At 41.9% G+C, this 15123-nt stretch overlaps 1 protein-coding gene across 2 annotated transcripts in view; it reads left to right on the forward strand.

Moving 5' to 3' along the window:
- Positions 1-15123, forward strand: part of atos (atos homolog atossa) — a 51557-nt gene that overhangs the window by 22744 nt on the left and 13690 nt on the right. Inside the window, exon 2 of one of the 2 annotated variants that reach the window (XM_089732790.1) lies at positions 1793-1842. The exons of the other annotated variant lie outside the window; for it this stretch is intronic. Within the exon in view, the coding sequence (XP_089588916.1) occupies positions 1793-1842 (50 nt within the window). The remainder of the gene's footprint in view (positions 1-1792; positions 1843-15123) is intronic. 2 annotated transcript variants of the gene reach the window in all.

Below are 15123 nucleotides of genomic sequence, written 5' to 3' on the forward strand. Positions count from 1 at the left end.
CAATAAATTAGTGGCAAATTTAAAATCCGTTATATCCACGTCTCGTGTGACAAATTAGTTACAAGCTTTTTTTTTAAATGTCAGGAGCAACAAGATTAAATTTCGCTGTAAGACAAAAGTTTTGTCGAATTGACAATGCGAGCTTTTTGGACTTGGACGAAGGATTGCTTCTGGGCAGAACACGCAGGGTGGTGCCTCGGGAACATATCTTAGATATGTTTGTTTAGTAAAAGAAGCATCCGCTATGAGATTTGGAGCCCGGTGTAGTTGCATCTCTAGATACGGACACACCTGCTCATTGATAAGACCCTGATCGGAATAGGTTAGGTCTGGGTCTGGAGAGGGATTAATATTCCTGGCGACATCATAATAGTAATAAAGGCATGTCTCTAGAAATCGACGTTTTTAACAGAACGTTTTTACCATCACGCCTCCCGCCATCGGAGCAGAGTACATCCATATTGTCTGGAACCGCTGCGTTCATCGACAGTGCGTTTCCAGAGGCCTTTTTTGCCACGTACCATTGGGTTATGGAATGAGCTCCCTCCACGGTGTTTCCCGAGCACTATGACATGTCCTTCTTCAAACGAGGCTTGTAGAGAGTATTAACCAGTAGGCAACGGCTTGGCTCTGCTCCTGTCATTGCTGAAGTCCATGGGCGATGGGAACCACTCACTATTAGGTGGGCCGTATGCTCGTCTGCCTACAACGGCAATAAAAAATAAATAAAAAAACCAGGTGGGCTGTGAGCTCGTTCAGACATCTCAAAAATAAATAAATAAATAAATCTGACTGCGTTAAAAACGCTAACTGAAAGAAAAAAGCAAGGAAAACCAATGCCTAATACATATGTTTATCTCTGAAATACTGTATATATGAATTTTCAGCGCTAAAAAAATTCAAACAGGAACTCAGGGTTTTTTTTCCAAGGAATATATTTGTTTAAAATATAATATATTTGTATATTAAACAGCATGTTTAGCGGTAAATAATCCAATTATTAACGAATTTAGTTTTAACGTCTATACTGTTCAATAAAGGGTAGGAAATAGACTGATAATATAAGGCGAAGGTAAATAATATAGGTGAGGGTACGATTTCTTTGTAGTCTGAACGTTGACCTGGGATTGAGACGTCTAGACTGAATCTAGACTGCCTGATTCGGGGAGGAAGAATTATGGGTTCAAATTACGATCAAAAACTTTTCAACTTTTTTTTTTTTTTTCAATATAATTTACGCCTTTTATGAGTTATAATTCCAACAGCGGTTTATTGATAAGGGCTAGGAAGTTCGATATATACTTAATTAGATTTTTTCTCCAGTCTCCGTCCTCGCCAAGCCCGTCACTTGCGACGAAGGGCTCGACGAGTAAATTAACCCATAGATAGACACAGCCCACTAAGTTTCTCGCCGGATTTTCTCAGTGGGTCGCGTTTCCGATCCGGTGGTAGATTCTGCGAAACACTGCTCTTGCTATGGCCAGTGTTAGCAACACTCCGGTTTGAGCCCCGTGAGCTCACCTACATCTTATGGCCAAGCTGAGATAGCCTCTCAAGGCTATCAGCATAGGTAGGGAAAAAATCCATGTAAGGGAATCTTTGAACGTGCTTTTTAAGACCTTTAATTGACTTGAAACTTCCTACACGTGTCAACGAGTGATGACAATGCAATAATTACATTACATTGCCCTATCGTGACCAGGTCAACCAGGATAAACAAATATTTATTTGTAGTGTGATTAGTTGTGTATTTTAGTTGGTAATAAATCATATATTATTTTGATTGTTACAGGTGAGTGTACAAACGTTCTCAACGCTATCTGCAATGGTGAAAAGGAAAATGTATGTTCAAAACATTTTTTTTATACGCATTTTTTTATTGCTTAGATGGGTGGACGAGCTCACAACCCACCTGGTATTAAGTGGTTACTGGAACCCATAGACATCTACAACGTAAATGCGCCACCCACCTTGAGATACAAGTTCTAAGGTCTCAAGTATAGTTACAACGGCTGCCCCACCCTTCAAACCGAAACGCATTACTGCTTCACGGCAGAAATAGGCAGGGTGGTGGTACCCACCCGCGCGGACTCACAAGAGGTCCTACCACCAGTAATTACGCAAATTAAAATCTTGCGGGTTTGATTTTTATTACACGAAGCTATTCCTTCAACGTGGAAGTCAATCGTGAACATTTGTTGGGTACGTATTTCATCAGAAAAATTGGTACCCGCTTGCGGGATTCGAACACCGGTGCATCGCTCGACACGAATGCACCGGACGTCTTATCCTTTAGGCCACGACGACTTCAATGTCGCATGCTCCCATTCCGACTGAAACCCGTTACTAACACTTGATAGGTTGCTGTAAGCTATGAAACGTGAACCATTGAAATTTGATAGTAATAAAAACGGCGATTCTCGAGTAGTAAATATAAATAAATATAGTCCAGTGACCAGTGTCGCTTTTTTTTATTATATTTTATTTTTTTATTGCTTAGATAGGTAGACAAGCTCATTGCTCACCTACCACCTACCATCTACAGCGTAAATGCGCCACCCACCTTGAGATATAAGTTCTAAGGTCTCAGTTAGTTACAACGGCTAGTTACAGTTCGCTTGGAGTGATATAAAGATTCGAACGGTATTCCCCCAAACCTGATTTAAAAAAGTACAGGATAAAAAAGTACAGGATAACAATTCCATGTTTTAAATTCAACATCAATAATCGTCATCTTCGATCAATAATACTACTATTGATCGAAGATCGTCGTGATGTTTTTTCAACACTTAAAATAGCCCTCTTGTTGGCATTGCTGAAGTCCATGGGCGACGGCAACCACTCACCATCGGTTGGGCCGTATGCTCGTCTGCCTACAAGGGCAATAAAAAAAAAAGCCGCTTAAACTTTACAATAGCCTTTCTAACCTCAATATGCAATTTTGAAAATATCGTTAGCGTGAATCAGGCAAATAGCATAGCGGCAAAAGTAGGCAAACGTTCGAACTCCATACAAAATTTGAGTTAACTTTTACGCTATCGAGAACGTTAAAAAAAACTCGCACTAAGCACACTGTGATAGCTACCCGCTACAGACGTGTTTAAAAGGTGTACTACAAAGAATCATCCTCCTCCTCCTCCTCCTTCAGTCGATCGCTCATTGCTGAGCATCGTGATGCGCCCGCCTGTGACCTTTTTTTTGTAATTTTTAGCCACTTATGTCGGTCAGTGGCACAGTGAAGTGCGTGGCCCAGTCTCATGTCCAGATACTCAGACACTTGGTCACTCCATCTTTTTCGGTTACGGCCTCTGGATCGTCTTCCATCCACTTTACCCGTCATTATGAGTCTCTCCAGGTTGTCAGAGGGTTTTCTTGCTATATGACCAAAGTATCGGAGCACTCTATATAGACATTTGGTGGATAGCCTCTGGTCAACTTTTAGCTCGTTGAGGATGGAAGCGTTCGTCCGGCAAGCCGTCCAAGGGATGCGCAACATGCGCCGCCAGCACCACATATCAAACGTGTCTATGCGTCGCCTGTCAGACTCTTTCAAGATCCAGGTCTCAGCCCCATACAAAAAGATTAAGAAAACGAGCGTCTCAACAATTTGCACTTTCGTCTTCTTGAGTATGTTTCGATCTCTCCATATTTTGTTTAGCTGGCTCATAGCGGATTTGGCCATTCCGATGCGTCGCCTTATTTCGGTTTCCGATCCACCTCTATTGGAAATAATCGAGCCGAGGTACACGAAAGTCTTGACGATGTCGTATTGACCAAGAATACCAAAAGCCTTTGACTGCGTTAGTTGGCAGCATTTTTTCCCTTAGAAATAAGGTGACACTCTACAAAACTTGCATACGCCCCGTCTTGACCTATGCAAGTGTAGTGTTCGCTCACGCGGCCCGCACTCACTTAAAGTCATTCCAAATCATTCAATCCCGTTTTTGCAGAATAGCCGTCGGAGCCCCGTGGTTCGTCAGGAACGTCGACCTCCATGACGACCTGGACTTAGAGTCCACCAGTAAGTATATGCAGTCGGCGTCAATGCGCCACTTCGATAAAGCGGCACGACACGAGAACCCTCTCATCGTGGCCGCCGGCAACTACATCCCCGATCCTGCGGACAGAATGGAAAGCAGTCGACGTCGCCCAAAACACGTCATCTCGGATCCTCCCGATCCACTAACGGTGCTTCTAGGTACTTCAAGCACCGGTCACCGTTCTCGTCGAACCCGTCGCTTGCGACGAAGGGCTCGACGAGTAAATTAACTCTCAGACACAGCCCACTGAGTTTCTCGCCGGATCTTCTCAGTGGGTCGCGTTTCCGATCCGGTGGTAGATTCTGCGAAGCACGACTCTTGCTAGTGTTCGTGTTAGCAACGTCATCAGGTTTGAGCCCCGTGAGCTCACCTACAAAAGTTAGGGTTACGCTGATATAGCCTCTCAAGGCTCTCAGCTTAGGTAGGAAAAAAAAAAAGGCAGCATTTATGGTATGTGCTCAAGGACATGGGCGTTCCCATGCATCTGATTCAGCTGATGAGAGCCCTGTACCTGTCGGGACGGGGATCGGTACGGATCGGCCCAGCACAATCAAGAGAGTTCCGATTTGAGAAAGGAGTGCGCCAGGGTTGCTTCGTCTCGCCCATACTTTTTAACATCTATGGCGAATACATAATGCGCAAAACCGTAGAGGAGTGGGACGGTGGCGTCACAGTTGGGGGCGTAAAGATCTCGAACTTACGATACGCTGATGATACCACATTAGTGGCGTCATCAGAAGAGGAAATGGAGGAGTTGCTGCGACGTCTGGTTATAGTTAGCGAGGAAATGGGGCTAAAGATCAACCAGTCCAAAACAAAGATCATGATCGTGGATAAATACGGCACCCTTAACGAGAATAATATTCTTGGTCAATACGACATCGTCAAGACTTTCGTGTACCTCGGCTCGATTATTTCCTATAGAGGTGGATCGGAAACCGAAATAAGGCAAAGAATCATATGTGTCCCGAAAACATTGCCTTCGTGTTGGGGTAATTTCATATGCCACCCAGGAATATGTCTTGTCGGACCCCCCAGAGCTTTTAGGTACCCCCTCAGTGCTTTTAGGTCCATCAAGCACCGATCACCCTCCTTCGACGAGCGAACGACGATCCTCCCAGTGGGTCGCGATTCTGATCCGGTGGTACATTTAGTGAAGCACTGCTCTTGCTAGGGCCACAGAGCGATTCTCTTAGGTTGAGCCCGTGAGCTCACCTACCCGTCAGGGCGGAGCTGAAATAGCCCCATAGGCTACCAACGAATAAGTAAGGGAAAAGGTGACTGGAGGTAGAACCTCTTGTGAGTCCGCGCGGGTAGGTGCCACCACTCTGCCTATTTCTGCCGTGAAGCAGTAATGCGTTTCGGTTTGAAGGGCGGGGTAGGCGTTGTAACTATACTGAGACTTGAACTTATATCTCAAGGTGGGTGGCGCATTTACGTTGTAGATGTCTATGGGCTCCAGTTAGCACTTAACACCAGGTGGGCTGTGAGCTCCCCCACCTATCTAAGCAATAAAAATAAATGTGTAGCCATGCTGGCGTAAATTAGCTACAAGCTCAACTGCTTATTAAGCGCGTGATGTTTCTAAAACCAAACGAATTGGCGGCGTGCAAAAGTGAAAGTTAAGCTTGGATTCCGCTTTTAGAGGCCGAAGAGTGTTGTTTGTCGTCGGCGGACGGTGAACGGTGAATTCTGGTGTTGCCAACGTCACCGCTATGGGGCATTGCGTATTGCAACATCGTTACGTGTTGAACTGAATCTGGTGTTCCATTAATTTGGTTTTCTTCTGAGTTATCATCACTGAAAACTCACAAGTTGGCTGTACACTTATGTCGAACATAGGAAACCCAGTCTTCAACTAGTGGTACAGTCTAAGGTCACTAGTTTCCTAACGCGTCTATCACATTAGCGAACAAATTTCATTACAAATGTATTTTTTAATAGACACTCAGCTCACAGTGTGACTGGCCAAATGTTTACCCGTTTTGACACGTAAGGTGATGATCTCAGGATGTCTTTTACTGTCCTTGTGGAATGCACGGGTAGGTACCACCGCCTTGCCTATTTCTGCTGTGAAGCAGTAATGCGTTTCGGCTTAAAGGGTGGGGCAGCCGTTGTACAAGGTAATAGAGTCTCAAGATCGATGGTGCGGGGTTCTCGTCCTCTATGGGCTCCCATATCCACATCCCAAAAAAAAGCATACGAATGCTTTGCAGCAGACTATTGCATTAAGGTTGATTCTGATGACAGTCCCTCCATATCTTGGTTTGGTTGCACGTGGGCTTCTGTGGGTGACAATGATCTCCTGTTATCATCTTGCACGCAGCATCTTTTAAGTTATAGCCTATATGAGTTATCTGAACAGATTATGTTACTATGCAATGGAGGATCCACTAAATATAGAAGCTTGAAGAAAAAATCGAAAAGATAACTTTGTCACGTCAGAAAACGTTGACAGAATTATTGACACCGTTCAACACGTTAGTTGATCGCCATCTTTGTTATAAATGATGTCCAGTCGCCGCGATTAGATAAACGGAATCCAATTAAACAAAAGTTCCAAGTACCAGAGCTGCATGATTGCGTGGAGGTGTGACGTCATCCGTTCTAATTAACCTCAACGCGGGTTGACATTTTAAACGTTCCCTAATTCAATGCGAACCCGGCAACGTGATTCTTTATCTATCTATTAAATTAATATGTGAAGCAAAAACTTTGTATCCCTTTTTACGAAAATTGCGCGGACGGAGGAGTATGAAATTTTCCACACTTATAGAGAATATAGAGAAGAAGTGCACAATGCTAATATTTTTTTTAAATAATACCTAAAAGATACATTAAATCAATAAAGAAAACATTACACACACTACATACCATGTATTTGACACACACACATATACTCTTTGTTTATTGTCAAACTTTTGTTATTGCTTAAATTGAGAATCAAATTGAGAATAGGTTAGTATTGTTTATCTTTAATATTAAAGAGTATTTGTCTACAGTGTAGTCTTGGCGAAATCTGTAACAATAGGACCATAATAGTGTACAAACTTATAATTTCAATTAATTATAGTCGAATTTCGACTACTGCGGGCCCACTAGTATCTATATATTAATAGGTACGTGAAGCAAAAACTTTGTATCCCTTTTTACGAAGATTGCGCGGACGGAGGAGTATGAAATTTCCTACACTATAGAGAATATAGAGAAGGAGTGCAGCATGCCAATATTTATTTTAAAATATGCATTAAAAATACATTAAATCGATAAGAAAAACATTACACGCTGCCATGTATTTGATACAACACGCATAGGTACCTAAATACTCTTTTGCTTATTGTTAAAGTCTGTCGTCAAATTGAGAATAGATTATTAGTTCGTCTATAGTGTAGCCTTGGCGAAACCTGTGATTATATAAGTATAGTATTTGTAAATAGAACCGTAATAATGTTAAAAATTATAATTTCAATTAATTAGGTTCGAATTTCGACCACTAGGTGACCATCGACCACTAGTAATGTGTTAGAACTTTAGTTAATGCGCGCCAAGGTTCATTTTGTTACGTAAAAGCAACACAGAACCAGTCTAGACCAAGAGACGCCTAGCGATTGAAGCGCTTTAATAATTTAATACGATGGACGTTAATAGTTTTAAAGCGTTCGCTTGAAGTATTTTCCGCTTGACGACAGCCGATCTAGGTCAGAAGGGCTCGGGGAGAGGTCGCGTGACGTCACGCTGCATTCGAATACAGTTCCAAATTCGAACACATACGCGCCCCAATAGAAAAACAACCTACCGCTCGTTCGATTTAAAGTTTAAATTCGATTATTTCATTCGCTCGGATTAAATTAACGTGTTCGATCGTATTCACAAGGTCGTAACCGCTTTAATTTTATATTGAGCCTTAAGTCGTAGAAGTGAATGTTAATTTCGTTTATTAATGGTCGGAAAACATTGGCGTACCGTGAAGGTCTTCATGGCATAACATATAAAACTCTTCTTTAATGTTATGTCAGCCTGGTACTCTTGTTGCTTTAACACGCCAAATGTAAAAAAATATAGCTTTTATCTTTCAGCAAACTAAGGTAGGTACATTGGACATAGCCCTCCTCTGGAGGAAAAATAATAAAAATAAATAAGTAGGTAGGTAATATTAAAAAACAAAACATGTGTGCAATTCACGTGTGTGTGGTAGAAGTGAAACCTTCAAAAATTTTGGCTTCAAGATGAGAATAATGAGACGAATATAAAATTTCGTGAAGAGGATTTTTTTATTGTAGGTTTTAGTAATGATCATAGTTTGATAATTATTATTTTACATTTTATTCGTATATATTACATAGATTTATTCAGAATTTATTAAATACGAATATTAGGTACGACGCGACGCAGAGCACAAAGCGAACCACGAATTTATGAAAACCTTTTAAATATCTGCTATCTCATTTTCTCCCATATTAAATCTTATGAATTTATGTGTCGTGTTTCATCGACTTTCCAATCACAACGATGCTAAAGAAGTTTTCACTTCATAAACACTTAATTCACTAATTCACAAAACGAATCATAGGACGTAATATGTAAAGACAAAGGTCTTTGTCTTAAAACATATTGCGTCACCTACGTTTTGCGATCTAAACTAGCGTAGAATAATAATTCAAGAAAAACTCTAGAGCTCTGTGCTATCCATGATATCCTAGTACCTAGTACAACTGCGATGCGCAGTTACATTAACTGGTGCTGTTAATGTAATTAATAAACAAAAATCAACAATTATAATTGAATATGCAACTTCGAAAAGGGCACATTTCTGAAAATGTAAAATTTTCAGGAAATGAAAAAAACCGATTATTTTCTAAAGCAGTGTAAAATTTAAAATATTAACTTTTGAGATATATTTTAGTGTTAATTAGCAATTGAAAATTACTGGAATTATTATAAAATGGGTGTAGTAGGTAAGCCTCAAAACTACATGTATATGAAAAAACGTATTTGACAAAATATGCGACATGTGCCCTTTTCGAAATTGCATATTCAATTATTTTCCGTATACATTTATTATTTCCATTACTTTGTACAACGAAGCTTAATTGAAAAATTTAGCCTTTGTGTGTGGAAAATTACATCAACAATTAGTCAATTAATGTTTGGTCATTAGAAAGAGCGCGTGCTTGGTGGAACATCTCGCTATCCCGCTCTCACGCGGTCGCTATCTATTACATTTTTTTTATTATTACTAACTGTTATTTACGTCCTTATTATCCTAATTCACAATTAATTCTCAGTAGAAAAGGTTTTTTTTTAGCTCAGTAATTTATTGATATTGGATTTTAAGGGTTTACGTGTTTATTGATTTGCTTTTTTTTTTTTGTCAGGAGGAAATCGCCGGACTTCCGCCCTTCACTGGGGCTGGAGGGCAGGGCATGTCGGAGTCGAACTGACTAAAACCTCCTGTCTCTCAACAACCAACGTCCAAACCTCGCATGAGACAAAACTCATGAAAAGGCAAAGGGGGGAAAGTGAAGCGTTTAGTGCGGAGCACATCTCTCCCATCACCCTCCCCCTCGGGACGCCGGACTGGCGGTCGTCGGCGCCACGACCACCAGCCCTCTCGGTCGGCAGGCTATCCGAAGCCCGCCTAGATGGCGCCGGTTAGAATGGTCTATCCTATGGAATACCCCGCTGTGTCAGAACCAGCGTGGGTTGAGGATAGCCGGCCTTCCATCACCCGGATGCTCATGCATAAAACACGTGCAGAGCAGTTTGCACGTCGTCTTCTTAGGCCCCCTTCGCCGGTCCCCAGGCCGACATGTGAGGGGACCCGAAACACTTAGAGGGGCCAGGGCTTGGGCGATATCCGCCTCCCTGGCCCCCGCTCGACGGCGGCGGGCCTGTGCGTCTCTCACGCGCCCCGCCGCCTCCTTCTGCGAGATTCCACGACTCGTCGTCACCGAGCATTGATGCCACAACACTCGGCAACGACAAGTCGTTTCCTATTTTTGCGACGAGGACACGGCGCCACCCCTCCCATGCGGGGCAGGCGACGAGCGTGTGCTCCGCCGTGTCCAAGTCGCAACCACAATGGTGGCACTCTGCCGTCGGCTCGGCTCCGATCCGGTGCAGGAACTCACCGAAGCTATTGATTTGCTAAACACCATTACGAAATACGAATAACCGACCTTCGTTAGTTTATCTAATTAAAAAAATAATTATAAGTTCATAATGCAAACAATGAAAAAGATACGTGACAATTTGGGTATGTTACAAGTAGAAACCTTTAGAAATGCTCTATCTCATTCTTTTGCAGACTAAATCCTAAATATACATACTCGGTTGTCTCTCTCTTTAGTGTCGTGCTTAAGTTTCATTGGGTTTTAAATCGCGAATAAGCTCAGTTAGTGAAGTTACAGGAACAATTAAGTTAGGGGTGGTATACTGGTGGTACGACCTCTTGTGAGTTCGCGCGGGTAGGTACCACCACTCTCCCTATTTCTGCCGTGAAGCAGTAATGCGTTTCGGTTTGAAGGGTGGGGCAGCCGTCGTAACTATACTGAGACCTTAGAACTTATATCTCAAGGTGGGTAGCGCATTTACGTCGTAGATGTCTATGGGCTCCAGTAACCACTTAACACCATGTGGGCTGTGAGCTGGTCCACCCATCTAAGCATTAAAAAAACAAAATGTGTGCAATTCACACGTGGTAGAAGTGAAACCTTCCAAAATTAAAATACAATTATCCTAAACGTCTTAAGTATATGTAAAATTTTGTCATTAGTAAATAATTGTAAGGTAGCGCCCTCTGTGAATTGATATTTTAATTTCACGTATAATCCTAAATTAACAAGAGTTTTCATACACACGTTAGTATTAAAAAATCTCATAGATGGCGCTGTATTAAATAGTATGTATATTTCTGTCTCATTCTTTGCTGGCTTCATCCTACACATTTTTGTATTTGTGTCTCTTACCTGTCGTTTTTTCCGTTGCATCCGGTTTGAAATCACAACGATTCTAAAGAAGTTTTCACTTCAAAAAATTGTGATGTTTGAATTTCACTCTACCCTAGAACCTGCCGGTATTTGCACAATGACGTCAACGCTTAGAGACGCGCTACAAATTCGATTGTACCATAAACAAACTCTTACTTCGAACTAATGGCTCGCTTTTCAAAAATTTCATAGATGCGGTCATTGCGCGCCTCCCCAAGTCCTGATCACGCAGGAGCCAGTCACCGTCGACGCCCTAGACACGTCCTTACAGATCCATCAGATCCAATAACCCTTACATTAGGCTCTAGCACTAGGATAACACCCCGGTAACCGTACTCGTCGAACTCGACAAAGAGGTCGACGTGCAACCTAACCTAAACATCAGCCCGCTGAGTTTCTCGCCGGATCTTCTCAGCGGGTCGCGATTCCGATCCGGTAGTAGATTCATTCGCGAAGCCGCTACTTTTGAGTTTTGAGGTTTCCTTTGGAGGCGCTCGAGTAGCTGTTCTTTTTTTATTGCTTAGGTGGATGGACGAGCTCACAGCCCACCTGGTGTTAAATGGTTACTAGAGCCCATAGACACTTACGACGTAAATGCGCCACCCACCTTGAGATATCAGTTCTAAGGTCTCAAGTATAGTTACAACGGTTGCCCCGCCCTTCAAACCGAAACGCATTACTGCTTCACGGCAGAAATAGGCAGGGTGGTGGTACCTACCCGCGCGAACTCACAAGAGGTCGTACCACCAGTATTCCACCCCTCCTGGCTGTGCCTTTGCTCGCCCACCTGCCCTACTGAAACTAGAAAGGCCTCTGGGACACTAAGAATCTATCAATCATAAAAAAAATCGTAGCGCACTGCTCAACAATAAAATAAGATAGATTTTTCTGGGCCATTTAGCGAACGGCGCAACGGGCGGGTCGTGTACCTCATTGGCCAATTGACGAAAAAACTTAATTGCCTTTTAAAACGCCCGTAGCAACGCGTTGTTGGTGAGTCGCTCAGCGCATTCATCTTTGTTGTCGCTGAGTTGTCGCTCAGATAATAGCACACGTAATTATGTAACTATGTATGTATGTAATGATCTCAATGTTTACGAACGATAAAAGAATGAAATCTCAACTAATAATTGTTTCGAAGTGCACATTACGCACATTATTGTCATTAAAATAACTGGTTAGTTCTTACGCAGGAGAAATATTAAAAAAAGTTCAAAGGTATAAAATATAAGTTAATAAAAATACAGTCGAATTGCGAATCTCCTAATTTAAAAAAATATAATAAGTGCAACATTATTAGCAGTGATTGTGGTGTGATCTTATAGGTGTCATACCATCCTTTCGCGTTGAAATTAAGCCATGAATTGTTATTGATTTTAAAAAAAAGTGACAACTTTAGATCAGGAGTGACTTAAGCTACCTTTAACCCCGAAAAAACATGTCAATCTCACGGGAAAGTGTTACAGGAAACCTTAGAAAACTAAATTGACATTGTTCCTTCATCGCGCAGGTGAAGTCGCGGGTAACAGCTGTTATTGTGTAAAGCGGTAAGTGTGACTACGATGAACACGACGACCGTCCGAAAAACGCTAAGTGCGCCCTCAGAAAGTACCTACAACTAATTAACTCGCGCATATTGTAACGTCTGCTGTTATCAATGGCCTATTGAAGCGCGGAAGACACGCGGCCGCTTCTAAATTTAGCATTCGCGTGTTTCAATGTTGATAAACATCCGCCTGTGTGTAACCAGTTGTTTGGTTCGTTTTGAAATTATAATTTTTGTGCCTTTAAATAAATTCACGTCTGCGCGGTGAGCATCGGAGCAAAACGAGTCACCGGGGAATACGCTAATGCGCATTTACTGATGGTAATGTAACCGTATCAGCATTCTGTAAATTTCAGCCGTAAGGCACCCCTATCTATGCTGATAGCCTTGACAGGCTATTTCAGCTTCTTGACGTGTAGGTGAGCTCACGGGGCTCAAACCGGGAGTATTGCTAATACTGGCCCTAGCATGAGCAGTGCTTTGCAGAATATACCACCGGATCGGAAACGCGACCCACTGAGAAGGTCCGACGAGAAACTCAGTAGGCTGAAAGGACCGACGTTGCATCGTTCTTATAGCTGCTAATAAGCTTGGTAGGAAAAACAAGTCGGTCCTACATTTGATGCTTTGAAGTCACATCGCAAAAATCGCGCGGGATTTGCATTATATTATATCTATGGGCGACAGTAACCGCTTCATACTAAATGGTCCTATTGCGTTGTGGTAAATGAGCGTGGACTGTATATTTTATTGTTTTGAGATATTTATTTGTTCTTATATGACAAACTAAAGACTTAAAAAATATATAAAAATCGATGGGTCGCTCTTGGCGGCTTGATTTGAAAGAAAAAGAGTGTCATGGCGGACGTCGCTCGCTGATATTTTGACGTTTAGAAAATAAACTGAAGAGTCCCGTGATTTGTTCTGTCCTATATCATCGATAATGAAAGAGATAAGTTTATATTTTCGTGTATTTAACGATGAGCTCATTATCGAGAGCATTCGTGAAAACAAAATGAAGTAAATTGTATTTTTGCTATGCCGCCGGACGCCATGTTGTTTTTAGTTTGTCTAGGGAGCCCGCGGGTTGGTGCGCGGGCGTTTCATTGGCGGATGTGAAAATCGTGTGTGCTGCCGCAAGTAAAGAAGTACAAAAAAAAACATAAACAAATTGAAAAGAGAATATAATCAATATCGTCAAGTCAATTAAATATACGATACTAAGGATAGCTCTAAAACTAACGGTCAGATCTTGATAGATGGGAACCACATGAGAAGCACAAATTTGCAAATTAAAAAAAAAATCATCAAACCAGTTCACCTAGAAAAAATCCATAGGTAAAACATAAAAATTATAGTCAAAATTAGGAACCTATTCCTTTATTTCTAGTAGGTTTGAATACACTAATTGCTGAGTCTTAATGAGCACGAAATTTAAAAAGTAAAAAAGAATGTTTACTAGACCAAAAAAAGTGATTATAGATTTTTATTTTTTTTAATTTGAATGCACTAATTATCTGTCGCAATCGGAAATTTTTGACGGGGCTGCTGTACCTTAAAAACATTTAGAATCGTTCTGACTAACCGGGTAAGGTTTCACAGTATATCCGTTTCGATAGAAGGAACTACAACCGGATTTGAATTCGGTGACCGGTATCAATGGCCTGTCCGTAATCGAATATAGCATCAAAATCCTATCCCCCTTCTACCTAAATGAGTCTTTAAAATCAGTCCTAAATGGGTCTTTAAAACTGCAGGTGATTCGCGATCCAAGTGAAGCGTCGCACAATTTTGCTATCACTGGGATTGGTGACCGCTACGTTACCAGACTAACCTCAAAACCCAAATAGCGAACCCGCAAATGATAAGGAATGACTTATCATAAACTCTTATCGGTAATAGTAATAGCAAGGTCTGCTCTTATCAAACCAGACATGGTTTTTATTGTATTTTCGTCAGGCGATAAGTAGGGTTTTCACGTTTTTTTTGTCGCATTAATTTTTTTGTTTTTCCTACCTATGCTGATAGCCTTGAGAGGCTATTTTAGCTTCACCCTTACGTGTAGGTGAGCTCACGGGGCTCAAACCGGAGTGTTGCTAACACTGGCCCTAGCAAGAGCAGTGCTTCGCAGAATCTACCACCGGATCGGAAACGCGACCCACTGAGAAGATCCGGCGAGAAACTCAGTGGGCTGTGTCTATGGGTTAATTCGCTCGTCGAGCCCTACGTCGCAAGCGACGGGTTCGGCGAGGATGGTGACCGGTGCTTGAAGTACCTAAAAGCACTGTTTATGGATCGGGAGAATCCGTAATGACGTGTTTTGGGCGACGTCCACTGTTTACCATTCGGTCTACAGGATCGGGTATGATGGCATTAATAATGTTAAATATATAATTTCAGAGCCATAGCGCTGTCGAAAGATTGCGTCAAGCCGCCGAATGCCTTCAAGATGAACTATATTTAACTCGTAACCGATCGCCCGGTCTCGGTGAAAGATTCAGATTTGATTTCTGTTATTTCCGCGTTCGTTAACATACTTATAAGCGAG

This window comes from Bombyx mandarina, chromosome 02, assembly GCF_030267445.1.
Source record: "Bombyx mandarina strain Sakado chromosome 02, ASM3026744v2".
Classification (NCBI taxonomy): domain Eukaryota; kingdom Metazoa; phylum Arthropoda; class Insecta; order Lepidoptera; family Bombycidae; genus Bombyx; species Bombyx mandarina.